Source organism: Geotrypetes seraphini, chromosome 5, assembly GCF_902459505.1.
Source record: "Geotrypetes seraphini chromosome 5, aGeoSer1.1, whole genome shotgun sequence".
NCBI classification, from domain to species: Eukaryota; Metazoa; Chordata; class Amphibia; order Gymnophiona; family Dermophiidae; genus Geotrypetes; species Geotrypetes seraphini.
The window spans coordinates 243,995,118-244,008,082 of record NC_047088.1 but is presented as its reverse complement, the minus strand read 5'-3'; the positions used below and the strand labels follow the sequence as shown (position 1 = coordinate 244,008,082).

General features: G+C 44.0%; 1 protein-coding gene across 2 annotated transcripts in view; it reads right to left on the bottom strand.

Annotated features, from left to right (window-relative positions):
• The window catches only part of CFAP221 (cilia and flagella associated protein 221), a 141,714-nt gene extending 128,749 nt beyond the window's left edge, over positions 1 to 12,965 (bottom strand). The window contains exons 1-2 of one of the 2 annotated variants that reach the window (XM_033947171.1): positions 12,801 to 12,965; positions 8,281 to 8,469 (exon numbers count right to left, since the gene is read on the bottom strand). In XM_033947171.1, the coding sequence (XP_033803062.1) occupies positions 8,281 to 8,416 (136 nt within the window). In that variant the 5' untranslated portion in view covers positions 8,417 to 8,469; positions 12,801 to 12,965. The remainder of the gene's footprint in view (positions 1 to 8,280; positions 8,470 to 12,800) is intronic. The other variant, XM_033947169.1, reaches the window with a different exon arrangement.

Here is a 12,965-nt window from a genome sequence, read left to right as displayed (position 1 = left end):
TCGGGGGGGGGGCAAGAGGGAGCCAGGCGGAGAGAGGGCAGTTAAGCGCAGTGCCTGCGCGGAAGGATGCAGCTCGGGCGACTTCGTTGTGTGAAACGAAGTTCGTTGTACGAATCAAGACATAAAGTTCGTTGTGCGCAGCGTTCGCTGTGCGAGGCGTCCGTTATGCGAGGCACCACTGTATAGTAAATTCTTTAAAGTTATTTTTCTCTATATAATTAATATATGATGATATATATAGTATAATATTTCCCCAAATTTATATTAATAAATTAAAGACATATTATTCAAAATTAGGATAACATAGGTATTTCTTGAGTTTGAATAAATTTCTCTAGTTTCTCAGCATCATCAAATGTAAAAGTTTTATTTCCGATGGTAACCTTCATGTTTGCAGGATACATTAATCCAAACTTTGCACCTAATTCTCTTAGTTTTGGCCTCAATTCCAACAACTTTTTCCTTTTTATAGCTGTGTTTTTAGCAAAATCAGGAACAAAGTGGATATAAGCATCTTGATATTTAAGACCTTTATTTTGCTTTGCTAGTTGAAGTATTTCTAAGACCTGTTGGTGGCGCAATAGTTTGAATATAAATGGTCTTGGTCCGTGTTGATTTTCTCCTCTCTTCATAGGCACTCTATGTGCTCTTTCTACCTCTATGGGATATTTTGTTTTTATAGGAAGTAGTTTGGGTAACAGATTTTCAATAAAGAGTACCGGATTTCCCTTTTCTGCTCCTTCTGGTAATCCAATCAAACGGACATTACTTCTTCTTTCTCGATTAGAATAATCTTCAATTTCTTTAGTAAGTATTTCTATTTTTTTTCTATCTGTTCGACTGTAACTTGCTTCTTCTTCTACAAACATCATTCTTTCTTCTAGATTATTTGACTTTAATTCCAGGAGATCCATTTTTTTGTTTAGCGCTGAAACGTCCTCTGATATATTCGTAACTTTTTTCGTTAATACTGATAGCATTTCTTTTATTTCCTTTAGTTCTTTTACTACTTCTATATCTGTCATTTTTGAACCTGTCTCCTGTTCCGGTTTTGATCTTTTGCTGCTACCAGCCACCGCAAAGTCGTTTTTGTTCTGTTTTCCTGTTGCCATTCTTTTATCTTGTCTTCTTTATTAATCCAAGCTTTTTTTTCCCTTATTTTTAAAGTTTTTTTTAGACTTTTTGCAGACTTTCAAGGTCTTTTTCTTGGAGCTCACTTATTAGCCAACCTTCCTCATGCGCTTCCAAGCCACGCCCCTTGTGAATGCCTGTTGAATCGTCAGTGCTGATTCCATTCGGAAAATGGTTGCTGGGACCTGGTCAGTGCTGATTCCATTTGGAAAATGGCTGCTGCTGCCCCCCCCCCCCCCCCCCCCCATGGCAGTCAAGTTTCAAGTTTATTTGGGATTTGATAAAAATCGCTTTTTTTCATGGATTACAAAACGATGAACAGTTTAAAAAAAATGGGGTAGAATTTTTGGGGAATCACTGACATGCTCTTCAATCTCTCCCTAAGTACGGGGAGAGTCCCCCTGGACTGGAAAACTGCCAATGTTGTTCCTCTGCACAAAAAGGGTTGCAGAGCGGAGGCTGCGAATTACAGACCAGTAAATCTCACATCAATAGTGTGTAAACTCATAGAAACTCTACTTAAAGGGAAATTAGACATGATATTGGATGAGGGGAATCTGAGGGATCCCTGTCAACATGGATTCACTAGGGGCAGGTCATGCCAATCCAATCTTATCAGCTTCTTTGACTGGGTGACAGGAAAGCTAGACTCGGGAGAGTCTCTGGACATAGTGTACTTGGATTTCAGTAAAGCGTTTGACAGTGTCCCACACCGTAGACTATTAAACAAGATGAAATCGATGGGGTTAGGTGAGAAACTAACGGCATGGGTCAATGATTGGCTGAGTGGAAGACTTCAGAGGGTGGTGGTCAATGGCACCCTCTCTAAGACATCGGAGGTGACTAGCGGAGTGCCACAGGGCTCAGTCCTGGGACCATCCCTTTTTAACATATTCATAAGGGACTTGACCCGAGGGCTTCAGGGTAAAGTAGCGCTGTTTGCCGATGACGCCAAACTGTGTAATATAGTAGGTGAAAGCGATCTCACGGATGGTATAGTGCAGGATCTGATCAAGTTGGAAAACTGGTCTTCAACATGGCAGCTGGGCTTCAACGCAAAGAAGTGTAAGGTGATGCATCTCGGCAGCAGAAATCCATGCAGAACATACACCTTGAATGGAGAAACACTAGCTACGACCTCAGAAGAACGGGACTTGGGAGTAATCATCAGTGCAGACATGAAGGCTGCCAAACAAGTAGAGAAGGCCTCATCCAAGGAAAGGCGGATGATGGGATGTATCAATAGAAGCTTCGTCAGCCGTAAACCTGAAGTCATAATGCCACTGTACAGAACCATGGTGAGACCTCATCTGGAGTACTGTGTGCAATTCTGGAGGCCACATTACCGTAAAGATGTACTTCGAGCTGAGTCAGTCCAGCGAATGGCCACTAGGATGGTCTCCGGACTCAAGGGTCTCTCATACGAGGAAAGACTGGGCAAGTTGCAGCTCTACTCTCTAGAGGAGCACAGGGAGAGGGGTGACATGATTGAGACATTTAAGTACGTCACAGGTCGTGTCGAGGTGGAAAACGACATATTCTTTCCTAAGGGACTTTCAGTCACAAGGGGGCACCCGCTCAAACTCAGAGGAGGGAGATTTGGTGGTGACACCAGGAAGTATTTCTTTACAGAAAGGGTGGTGGATCACTGGAACAAACTACCGGTGCAAGTGATCAAGGCCACTAGCGTGCTCGACTTTAAGAATAAATGGGACATCCACGTGGGATCTCTACGTGGGTCAAGCAGCACTCTGACTTAATGAGGTGGGACAGTAGAGTGGGCAGACTTGATGGGCTATAGCCCTTTTCTGCCGTCATCTTTCTATGTTTCTACTTTCAATGAGAGGGAAATAGAGGGAGAAACTACAAATTAGTATAGGAAAGAAAACAAAGAAGGGAAAAAGAAAAGAGAATTTAAATTGATCAAAGCTTGCCTACTTTAAGTGGAGATGCCAAGTGGACTTCAGAATCAGATTAATTAAAGGTGTCCCTGAATAGGTAGCTTTTTAATTTTGCTTTGAACTTTTCAAGTGTTTTTTTCTTCCCTTACCAGGGCTGGTAGTAGGTTCCAAATTTGAGGAGCAGGAATGGGTTGGGATCTGTTCTTGCCTCCAAAGAGGCCACTAGAACACCAGGGCACTTCAAGTTAGCAGCAGCAAGCCGAGTTCGTTCCTGCCCCTGAAAAGGCCACTAGGTCACCAATGATTCACTAAGATAGGCCCAAGAAGGGCTTACAAGTGTTCAAGCAGGGCACGAGAGGGGAGTTGAAGAGGTTCAGTTTCGGCCAAAAATGCCTCAAAACCTGTATTTCGGGTCATTTTCAGTGCCAAATCCAAAACTGAAATTCGATCAGCCTCTAACCAAGTTTTACTACCAATTTTTCAGCCAAGAAGAACTATCAGAGGTAAGATGACCATACGTCCCGTTTTGAACTGGACTTTCCCCTTTTTAGATCCCCTGTCCCGTTGTCCCCAAGCACAGCTTCAGAATGCCGAAATGTCCCGTTTTTAGGGACAGCGTCTTGAAGCTGTCTGTGGGGACAACGGGACAAGCGATCGCTTCCCCTCCCTCCAACGCAGAAACCAGCCCCCCCCCCCCCGGAATGGCCCCCACTGCTGCTACCTATCGCTGCTTCAAATACCCCCCCCCCACCCGCCTCAGGATCATTCTGACCAATGAGTACCAGGAGGAAACAAAACCCCTCAACTCCCACCCTCTCAGTGCTACAGGGCGGAACATTTTAACTACTCTTCCACCCCAGCAACTATCTGACCAATCAGCACTGAAAGGGGCGAAACCAACAAAAAAGCCCTGCAGTTATCCTCCAGCCCTCATGTAAAAGAGCTGGACTTCCAGCCTTTGCTCCCTCCTTAAACTCCTTCTCTCCCTGCCCCAGGAAAATTCTGACCATTGAGTGTCAGGAGGAGCCAAAACTCCTCCTCCTCCTCTCCCCCTCTCAGTGCTACAGGGCAGAACTCTCCACCACTGCAATTCTTTGACCAATCAGCACTGAAAGGGGCGGGACCAACAAGAAGAGACTATGCCTCACTCCGTAGACGCAGTGCTCTAAGTGAAGCTCCGCCTCCCTTTTGTGATGTGAACAGGAAATGAGTCTTTTCTACTTGTGACAAACTTCCGGCTCGAAATCTCCCTTCCCGCCCTATTGTTCTTTCTCCCTCGGCCACATTCATTTCTAATCGTAGAGCAGCAGAGAGGGAAATGCCTGCAGGAGCTTCTGCCCAGGTAGGTCTTGTTGAAAACACTGAGGGGAAGGAGAGAGATCAGGAGTCCCACAAAGGGGGATTTGGGCTGGGACTGAATTACTGCCCTACTGAGAGATCTCCTGAAATGGAACATAATGTGCCTGTGTACACCCCAAAACATTTCCTCATGCCTAAGGTGACCATATGTCCCGCTTTGAATGGGACTATCCCCTTTTTAGATCCCCTGTCCCGTTGTCCCCATGCACAGCTTCGGGATGCTGAAATGTTCCGTTTTCAGAGACAGCATCCTGAAGCTGTCCGTGGAAACAACGGGACAGGCGATCGCTTCCCCTCGCTCCCTGCCAAGCCAAAGCTAGCCTTGCCTGCATCCCTCCCTGCAGCGCTGAAGCCTGCCCCCCCCCACCCGCCCAGACTGGCCCCTGCTGTTGTTACTAGGACCGCCCCAGATGCCATTCCTAGGGGGGTACACAGCCAGCCAGCTGGCCGGGTCTGGAACCTCCCACGCTGCTGTAATCAGCACCTGCACCTCAGCGCAGCTACCGTACTTTTTCCGAAGGAGAGTCAGCAGCCGCGCTGAAGTGCAGGAAGGTCCCGCGATGACTGCCATCTGCCGCCTCTACTCCAGAAGACGTAAGTGACGTCGGAGGGGGTGGACGGGCAGCCACATTCATCGCGGGACCTTGCCGCAACTCCCTGCGTCTGCCGGCCCACCCCCCTCCGACGTCACTTACCTCTTCCACAGCAAAGGCAACAGAAGCAATCATCGCGGGACCTTGCTGGTTTGGAGGGAGAGAGGAGCAAAGAAGGGTGGAGGAGGGAAAGAAAGGGGGTCAGGGTGGTATGGAAGGGTGGTGGAGGGAGAGAAAGGGGGTCAGGGTGGTGGATGGAGAGAAAGGGGGCAGATGCTGATGGAATTGGTGTGCAGGGAAAGGAGAGAGACATAAGGGGAAGGATACTGGATGGAATTTGGTTGGAGGGAAAGAAAGGGGGCAGATGCTGATGGAAGTGGGGGGAAGGGAGAGCAGAGAGTGAAATGCAAGACCATAGGGTGTGGAAGAGGGAAGGGAAGAAGAGGAGAGATGCCAGACCATTGGAGGAAGGAAGGGAAGAAGATGGATGCCAGACCAATCACTGCCTGGCTGGCCTGGAACTTCCTCTCCGACGTCAGAATTGACGTTGGAAAGAAGGTTTATAGGCCAGCGCCTGGACCTTCTTTTTCTTTAGTTGCAGCAGGCAGCAGCAGCAGCAGACTGGGTGTGTGTGTGTGTGTTTTGAAGCAGCAGTAGGCCAGGCTTTGGCAGGTAGGTAGCAGCAGCAGCAGGGGCCGGTCCGAGGGGGGGGCAGGCTTCGGCGTTGGAGGGAGGCAGGCAGGCTGGCTTTAGCACGGGAGGGAGGGAGGTACGCTGGAAGGCAGTGAGGGGAACATAGGAAGGAGCACTGGGGGCGCTAAGGACATGGGAAGGGGCACTAAGGACATGGGAAGGAGGTACTGGGGGCACCAAGGACATAGGAAGAAGGGAGGGAATAGAAAGGAACAATTGTTGGGCCTGAGTAAAGAAAGAAAGGATGCACTGTCAGAAGGAAATGCAACCAGAGACTCATGAAATCACCAGACCTCAAAGATAGGAAAAATGATTTTATTTTCAATTTAGTGATCAAAATGTGTCAGTTTTGAGAATTTATATCTGCTGTCTATATTTTGCACTTTATTTGTCTATTTTTCTATAGTTACTGAGGTGATATTGCATATTTTAAAGTCATCTGCCTTGACATATTTGAAACCCCCCCAAATATAAATGATAATTAACATTTTCTCTGCATATAGTGTGCTTTGTAGTTTTTTAAAATTTTATGGTTACCATTATGAATTAATACGATATTATGTGTACATGAACAATGAATGGAAGAAATTGGGGGCGGGATTAGGGGCGTGACTGAATATTAATAGATGTCCCATTTTGATGAAAAAAATAAATGGTCACCTTAATCAGAGGTCAAATATCTCCATATATTTAGTGAGATTTGCAGAACTAAAGTCAAGTTTGTTAAACAAAGCACCAGAGGAATGTTCTATTCATACAGTAATAGCATCTTATTTTCCATTTTTTAAATATATACTTGTAATTCTTAATTTGTAATGTACCATCAGAGTAATATAAAAAAAAAAATTTTTCTCACATCAACTCAATCCTTTGCTCACAAAATTTTTTTTTTTTTTTGCTCACAAGAACTCGGTCCTTAGAGGGAACATTGACTGTAGCCCATAGACAAGTGAAAAGAAAGACCTGAACTCACTTTTATTTGTTAACCCAGTACAACCAGCAGCTCATCCCACATTGCTGCCAAGAAGAGTTTATACTAGCCTGGGCATTTGTAAAGCAACTATTAACAGTACAGTGGCAGACAGCAGGATACATTGGATCACAAAGACAGGTAGCAAATAAAAATTAATCCAGACACCATGTTATGTTAAACTCTTACCAATTCACTTACTTGATACTTGCCGAACATTCTCAGAGTAGCCACCAAAATTGAACTCTTCCAGAGGGGCTACACCAGACTGAAGACTAGAAAGCAGGTGAAATCCCGGCTCTTCTCCCAAGCCATTAATATATGGCGCAACTGGACTAGCTTGCCACAGACCAGTTCCTGATATTTAACTGTACATATAATTTGTGTTCAATTTAGCTACCCATCAGTGGCGTAGCGAGGGTGGTAGGTGCCCCTCCCCCAATCCTCCCTGCCGCACATGCACCCCCTTCTCTTCCCCCGTACCTCTAGTTCACCGCTGCAGCAACAAGAACTTCAATGTGTTCCTCGCGACCCCGTCGTCTCTCCAGCTGATGTCACTTCCTATGCGGTTGCAAGGAGCCGCGGCAGTGAAGATCTGGAGGTACAGGGGAATGAAAGGGAGGCGTGCATGTGGCGAGGGGAGGAATGGGAAGAGGCGGGGCGTAGAGGAGGAGGGGTGCCGGCATCCCACCAACATGGCGTCTAGGGCGGACTGCCCCCCATTACTACACTACTGGCTGGAAGCAATGCAGATGCAGCCAGAGTGCAGCACAGCAGCAGCAAGCTATAAGCATTTTAAACACCGCTGGACACCTACACTAGTCTTAGGAATAACACGTCTGCCATTATAATAATAATAATAATAATAACTTTATTCTTATATACCGCCAACAATCTATGTGGTCTTAAAGTTATTAGTCTGTTATTTCTACTTTGGCATCACTAGCTTATAACATTGTTGTTTTTCCACAAATAAAAATTGTTTAAAACTAAAGTCTCGCCTGTTATTGCAGTGCGGCTCATCTTTAACCTGAAAAAATTCGACCACATAACCGCATTCTATCAAAAACTGCATTGGCCGGCAATAATAGGGCCGAGTGCTCTTCAAATTCAGCTGTCTCTTTTACAAAGCATTATATGGCCTACTGTCCAACTTACCTTACTAATCAGTTCCTATTCGCCGGACCTGGCTGATCCACATGCCATCAATCATTCGTCACCTCCCCCTCAGTCAAAGGCTGCACTCAGAAAAGATTCATCAACAGACTGCCGTCATACCAAGCTGCTTTCAGAGATCCAGAATGGAGCCAGCTCCTAAAAACACACCTCTTTTCTAAATTCAGCAGTCCTTCCTAGGACGTGACCTCCATTATTAATCTCTCCTACCACGCTAAGTTGTAGCTCAATGACACTGGTCAGTTCTACTTCTCTATAAATCTCTACTGCTAACTACTCCTGACAGGTTAACTGTCAGGATCTGATTGTTACCTCATTGTTAATTCCTTTGTTAACCCCCCTGTCAATTTATGCTGTAGTTCGCCGACTTTGCTGAGCCTTACCTCTTTTGTAAACCGCATAGAACCATAAGGCTTTTGCGGGACAGGACATGCGGAATGGATGGTAAGCTACTTACTTGTTTCAAGCAGGTGATTGGGTACATTTAGTCTCTTGGGCTCCTCTACCAGGCTATCCAAAAGAAGGGCAGGCACTTTCTTAAACATGCTCTCGCCACAGCTGAGGTCTAAGGGATTTGGCTGGATCACCTCCATTTTATAGAGAGAAATGTTATCATCAGACAGACAGAGCCCACGTTTCTTATAACCTGCAATGATCCAAAAATATAAATGTCCAAAAAAGAAAAGGATTTGATTTGATTTCTTATATACCGCTATACCGTGAGGTTCAAAGCAGTTTACAATGAAGATAGATTAAAGATACATTAAAATAAAATAAATAAAAATGGTACTTTGGATTTCCCTAGCTGTCCCGAAGGCTCACAATCTAGCTAAAGTACCTGGCAAACAATAAATATTACACAGTCACAAGCAGAATAAGGAACTAGAGAAGAAGTTGGAAAAGACTGGGACACAGCAGCTGAAGGTTTCTGTCCCAAAATAGGCATTATGACAGCGATATTGGCCAAAACACAGAGCATTTGGCTTTTAATTCCTGCCATCTGCCTTCTTAGAAAATAACAGAGGTTTAGCCAAGGTTAGTGGTAGCTGGTCATTTTCCAATATGGCGGGAATAAACACTGGGGAGGGGCCATCTGGGAACTTGTAGTATGAGTAGGTAGGGGTTAATAGGGTAGGTTGTTGGTCTCAGGACACTCATGCCTAGGGATCAGAGGTCAGAGATGACCACAATCAAGGGACATCACTGAAAGAGCCTGTGCTAGACTCCTACCAGGAAACATCGTTTTGTGGTCTTGAGACAGAATGACCGGGGGCATTTAAATCAATTTTCCAATAAACCTTTTCTCATTTCTCAATATATAATATGTACTGTATATCCTTTATATATTTTCAGTAGTATTGTGTTCTGTTTAGTGTGGATTGTACATATTTATCTGTGCTGTGTATGGAACTTTTCGCTTCTGGGGTAGTGTTCAAGTCCAAGTTAAAAGCTCACCTCTTCGAGACTGCTTTCAACTCCTAACTCCTAACCTTAGGTTCTGTATCCCCAACCCTGTCCATCCAAGTTAAATTGTAAGCTCTTCTGAACAGGGACCATCTATCATATATCAAAATGTACAGCGTTGCATACGCCTTTCAGCACTATAGAAGTGATAAGTAACACAGAAACATGATGGCAGATAAAGGCCAAATGACCCAGCCTCAGTAACTATTATCTCTTCCTTTCTCTAAGTCAAGAGCCCATGTGCCTATCTCACGCTTTCCTGAATTCAGACATACAGCCTCTTTTACAAAGCCACACTAGCGGCTGCTCTGCGCTAACAGCCCCGAAGCTTATAGAGAATTAAAGGGCTTCAGGGCTGTTTCCGCGCAGCTTTGTAAAAGAAGCCGATAGTCTCTGTCTCCACTGCCTCTTCCAGGAGACTGTTTCTCTGTCTCCACTGCCTCTTCCAAGAGAGTGTTTCTCTGTCTCCACTGCCCCTTCCAGGAAACTGTTCCTCGCATCTGCCACCTTTCCTGTAAAAAGGTATTTCCATAGCTTACTCCTGAGCCTATCATCTCTTAACTTCATCATATGCCCTCTCATTCCAGGGCTTCCTTTCAAATGAAAGAGACTCGACTCATGCGCATTTACGCCATGTAGATATTTAAACGTCTCTATCATATCTCCCCTCTCCCGCCTTTCCTTCAAAGTATACAGATTGAGATCTTTAAGTCTATCCCCATACGCCACACACTAATGAATATGCATGTACTCAACTGTGTTAATCTTAGCACAGGGATCTCAAAGTCCCTCCTTGAGGGCCGCAATCCAGTCGGGTTTTCAGGATTTCCCCAATGAATATGCATTGAAAGCAGTGCATGCACATAGATCTCATGCATATTCATTAGGGAAATCCTGAAAACCCGACTGGATTGCGGCCCAGCACAATAATTTAGTTCCATTCTAGTGCTGATTTGTTTGTTCACTAGATTACTTCCCATATAGTAAAGGGCTCATTTTCAAAAAAGACAGACATCCAAAATAAGGTATAAACCGGCACTTGGATGTCTTACTAGTCAAAATGTTCAAGTGGGCTTTTTGAAAACTGACTTTTTAGACATCTTTCTGGTTATTTTGTCTCTAGTGCATCTAAATCTTAAGGAATTAGTATGTATGGCTAATAGGTCAAAAATACTTAATAGAAGAATGTATGCTGTAACACCTTTGGGGGTAGGATGTAATGTAAACCTCCCCTCAATGCCTTCTATACCACAAGTGCTTGTGCAATAAAGTCTTCAGGCCCTCAGAGGTGCCACCAGGAGCTCAATATATCTTCACAGCAACTGGCTTTATGCCCCCTATTGTCATCGGGTCTATTTAATGTGCAATGCTTAATAAACTTATTTTTGTGTTTTCAATAAATAATCATAAATAGTTTTAAATGAAGTATTTAACTTAACTTGGGTGGTTTAGCCAAGAGGGACAGAGTACGCCAACATGTTTCACCCTGTTCAGGTTTCCTCAGGGCACAATCCCTCGAAACTATGTTACTCTTCACGACGTGGCCACCCAAATAATGATCTAAGAATGGTCTAAATCTTAAGGAGGCATATTAGATGTGGGATTTGGGTGGGATTAGTAAAAGGGGGCCTATATTTGGAGAGGAGTCAACAAGGCCTATGAAGAGAAGCATACCATCTCTACTGTAAAGCACAGAGATGCATCCCTGCAGTTTTGGGAGTGGGTGACCTACAGAATGCAGCATCTTACTAGAAAATATTGGAGGAGAATTTACATTCATTAGCTAGGAAGCTGCACTTGGACTTTCCAACATGATAATGATCCAAAACATAAGGCCAAGTCGACCCTTCAGTAGCTGCAGCAGAAAAAAGTGAAGGTTCTGGAGTGGCCATCATTATCGCCTTTTGGAGAGAACTCAAACATGCATTTAATGCAAGACCACCACAGAATTTACAGGATCTGGAGGCTTTTTGCCAAGAATGGGCAGTTTTACTACATGAGAAAATAAAGGGCCTCGTTCACAACTATCAGAAAAGACTGTAAGCTGTTATTGATGTAAAAGAAGATAATACACAATATTAAGAACTAAGGGTATGCCAATTACTGCCTGCGATGTTAAATGATAGATGTAATGTAATGTAATGTAATTTATTTCTTATATACCGCTACATCCGTTAGGTTCTAAGCGGTTTACAGAAAATATACATTAAGATTAGAAATAAGAAAGGTACTTGAAAAATTCCCTTACTGTCCCGAAGGCTCACAATCTAACTAAAGTACCTGGAGGGTAATAGAGAAGTGAAAAGTAGAGTTAGAGGAAAAATAAAAATAAAATAAACATTTTAACAAGACAGCATAGATAGATTTAATTTCCTGTTTAATACTGGTGACCATTAGAATGTGGACTATATCATTGATGATTAATTTCCTTTATATGTTAAGTTGTATTTTCTATACAGAATTTTGTGGATATTCATGGATATTTGTTATTGTAATGAATAATCAAATAAAGAATTAAATATAAAAAAAAAGAACTAAGGGTATGCAAACTTTTGAACTAGACCATTTTATTAATTCCTTTATTACTATGGTTTGTTTAATGAGTGTGCTAATCTGTGATGCATAATGGTTTAATTTGAAACAAATTCAAAATAAAAGGAATGTGTTTTCCAATCACTCATATTTTCCACAAAAGGTACACATCTTAGACAAATTCTGCCAGGGGTATGCAAACTTATGAGCACAACTGTTTATATGGTCTATGCCAAGAGTGTTCAGTATTGACACAGTGTATCAGCCTTATTCTATGAACATTTACACCCATGCATGGACTCATATGCTGTATATCCAGAAACTGTATTCATAATTAATGGTACAAAGACTTGCAATGATACAGTCTGCAGCCAACATATAATCTATTTGACAAAGAGATCCGCTGCTGTGTGTCATTCACTGCATCTGACATTATTTGCTACAGCTTTAACACGAACTGTACTCACAAAGGTGACTTTCCACCCATGAAGCTCCAAGTCATCAGTCCTGGAAATATTGGACTTGCAGAAGCAAAAGGCATTCTACTCCCATATTCACTTTTTTGCATTTCACACTATATCTCCGTATTTCTAAAAGCTATGTTAGGTTGCATTGCTGCTACGTTCACTTTGCTTTATTACATGATCATACCTTGTGCTTTTAACTGCATTACCACTTTCACGTCAGTGTTAGCATACCTTAACACCTGTTTGCTATTTTTCATTTATATGTCAAGGATGGGCTGCATGCTTTAGTCTGGAGTTTTTGGTTGGTTTTATTTTTATTTCTAGTTGCAAATCTAGAGAAGAAGGCTCTTTACATGCCTATTTAAATGCTTTACCGCTAAAGCCAGTGCACGTGTTTTACTGGCAACCCAGGTCCTTCTCTGGCCTTGCAGTTGATCAGGCCTCTGGACGGGACAGAGCGGCAACAGCCCGGCCACACCTGTCACCGGGCTGTTTAGCGAAGCAAAAGACCTACCCCGTGCGGCCGGCCTCCGAAGCTGCCGGCCTCTCCCCGGGACACCGCATGGCGTTCAAAGCGAGGCTTATCCTGCTTCCCGCTCCGTCCGCAAATTCACGGGCCAGACGCCGGGACGCGGATCTCCGTACCCATGGCAACGCGCGTCCCCGCCCCACCCCTCGC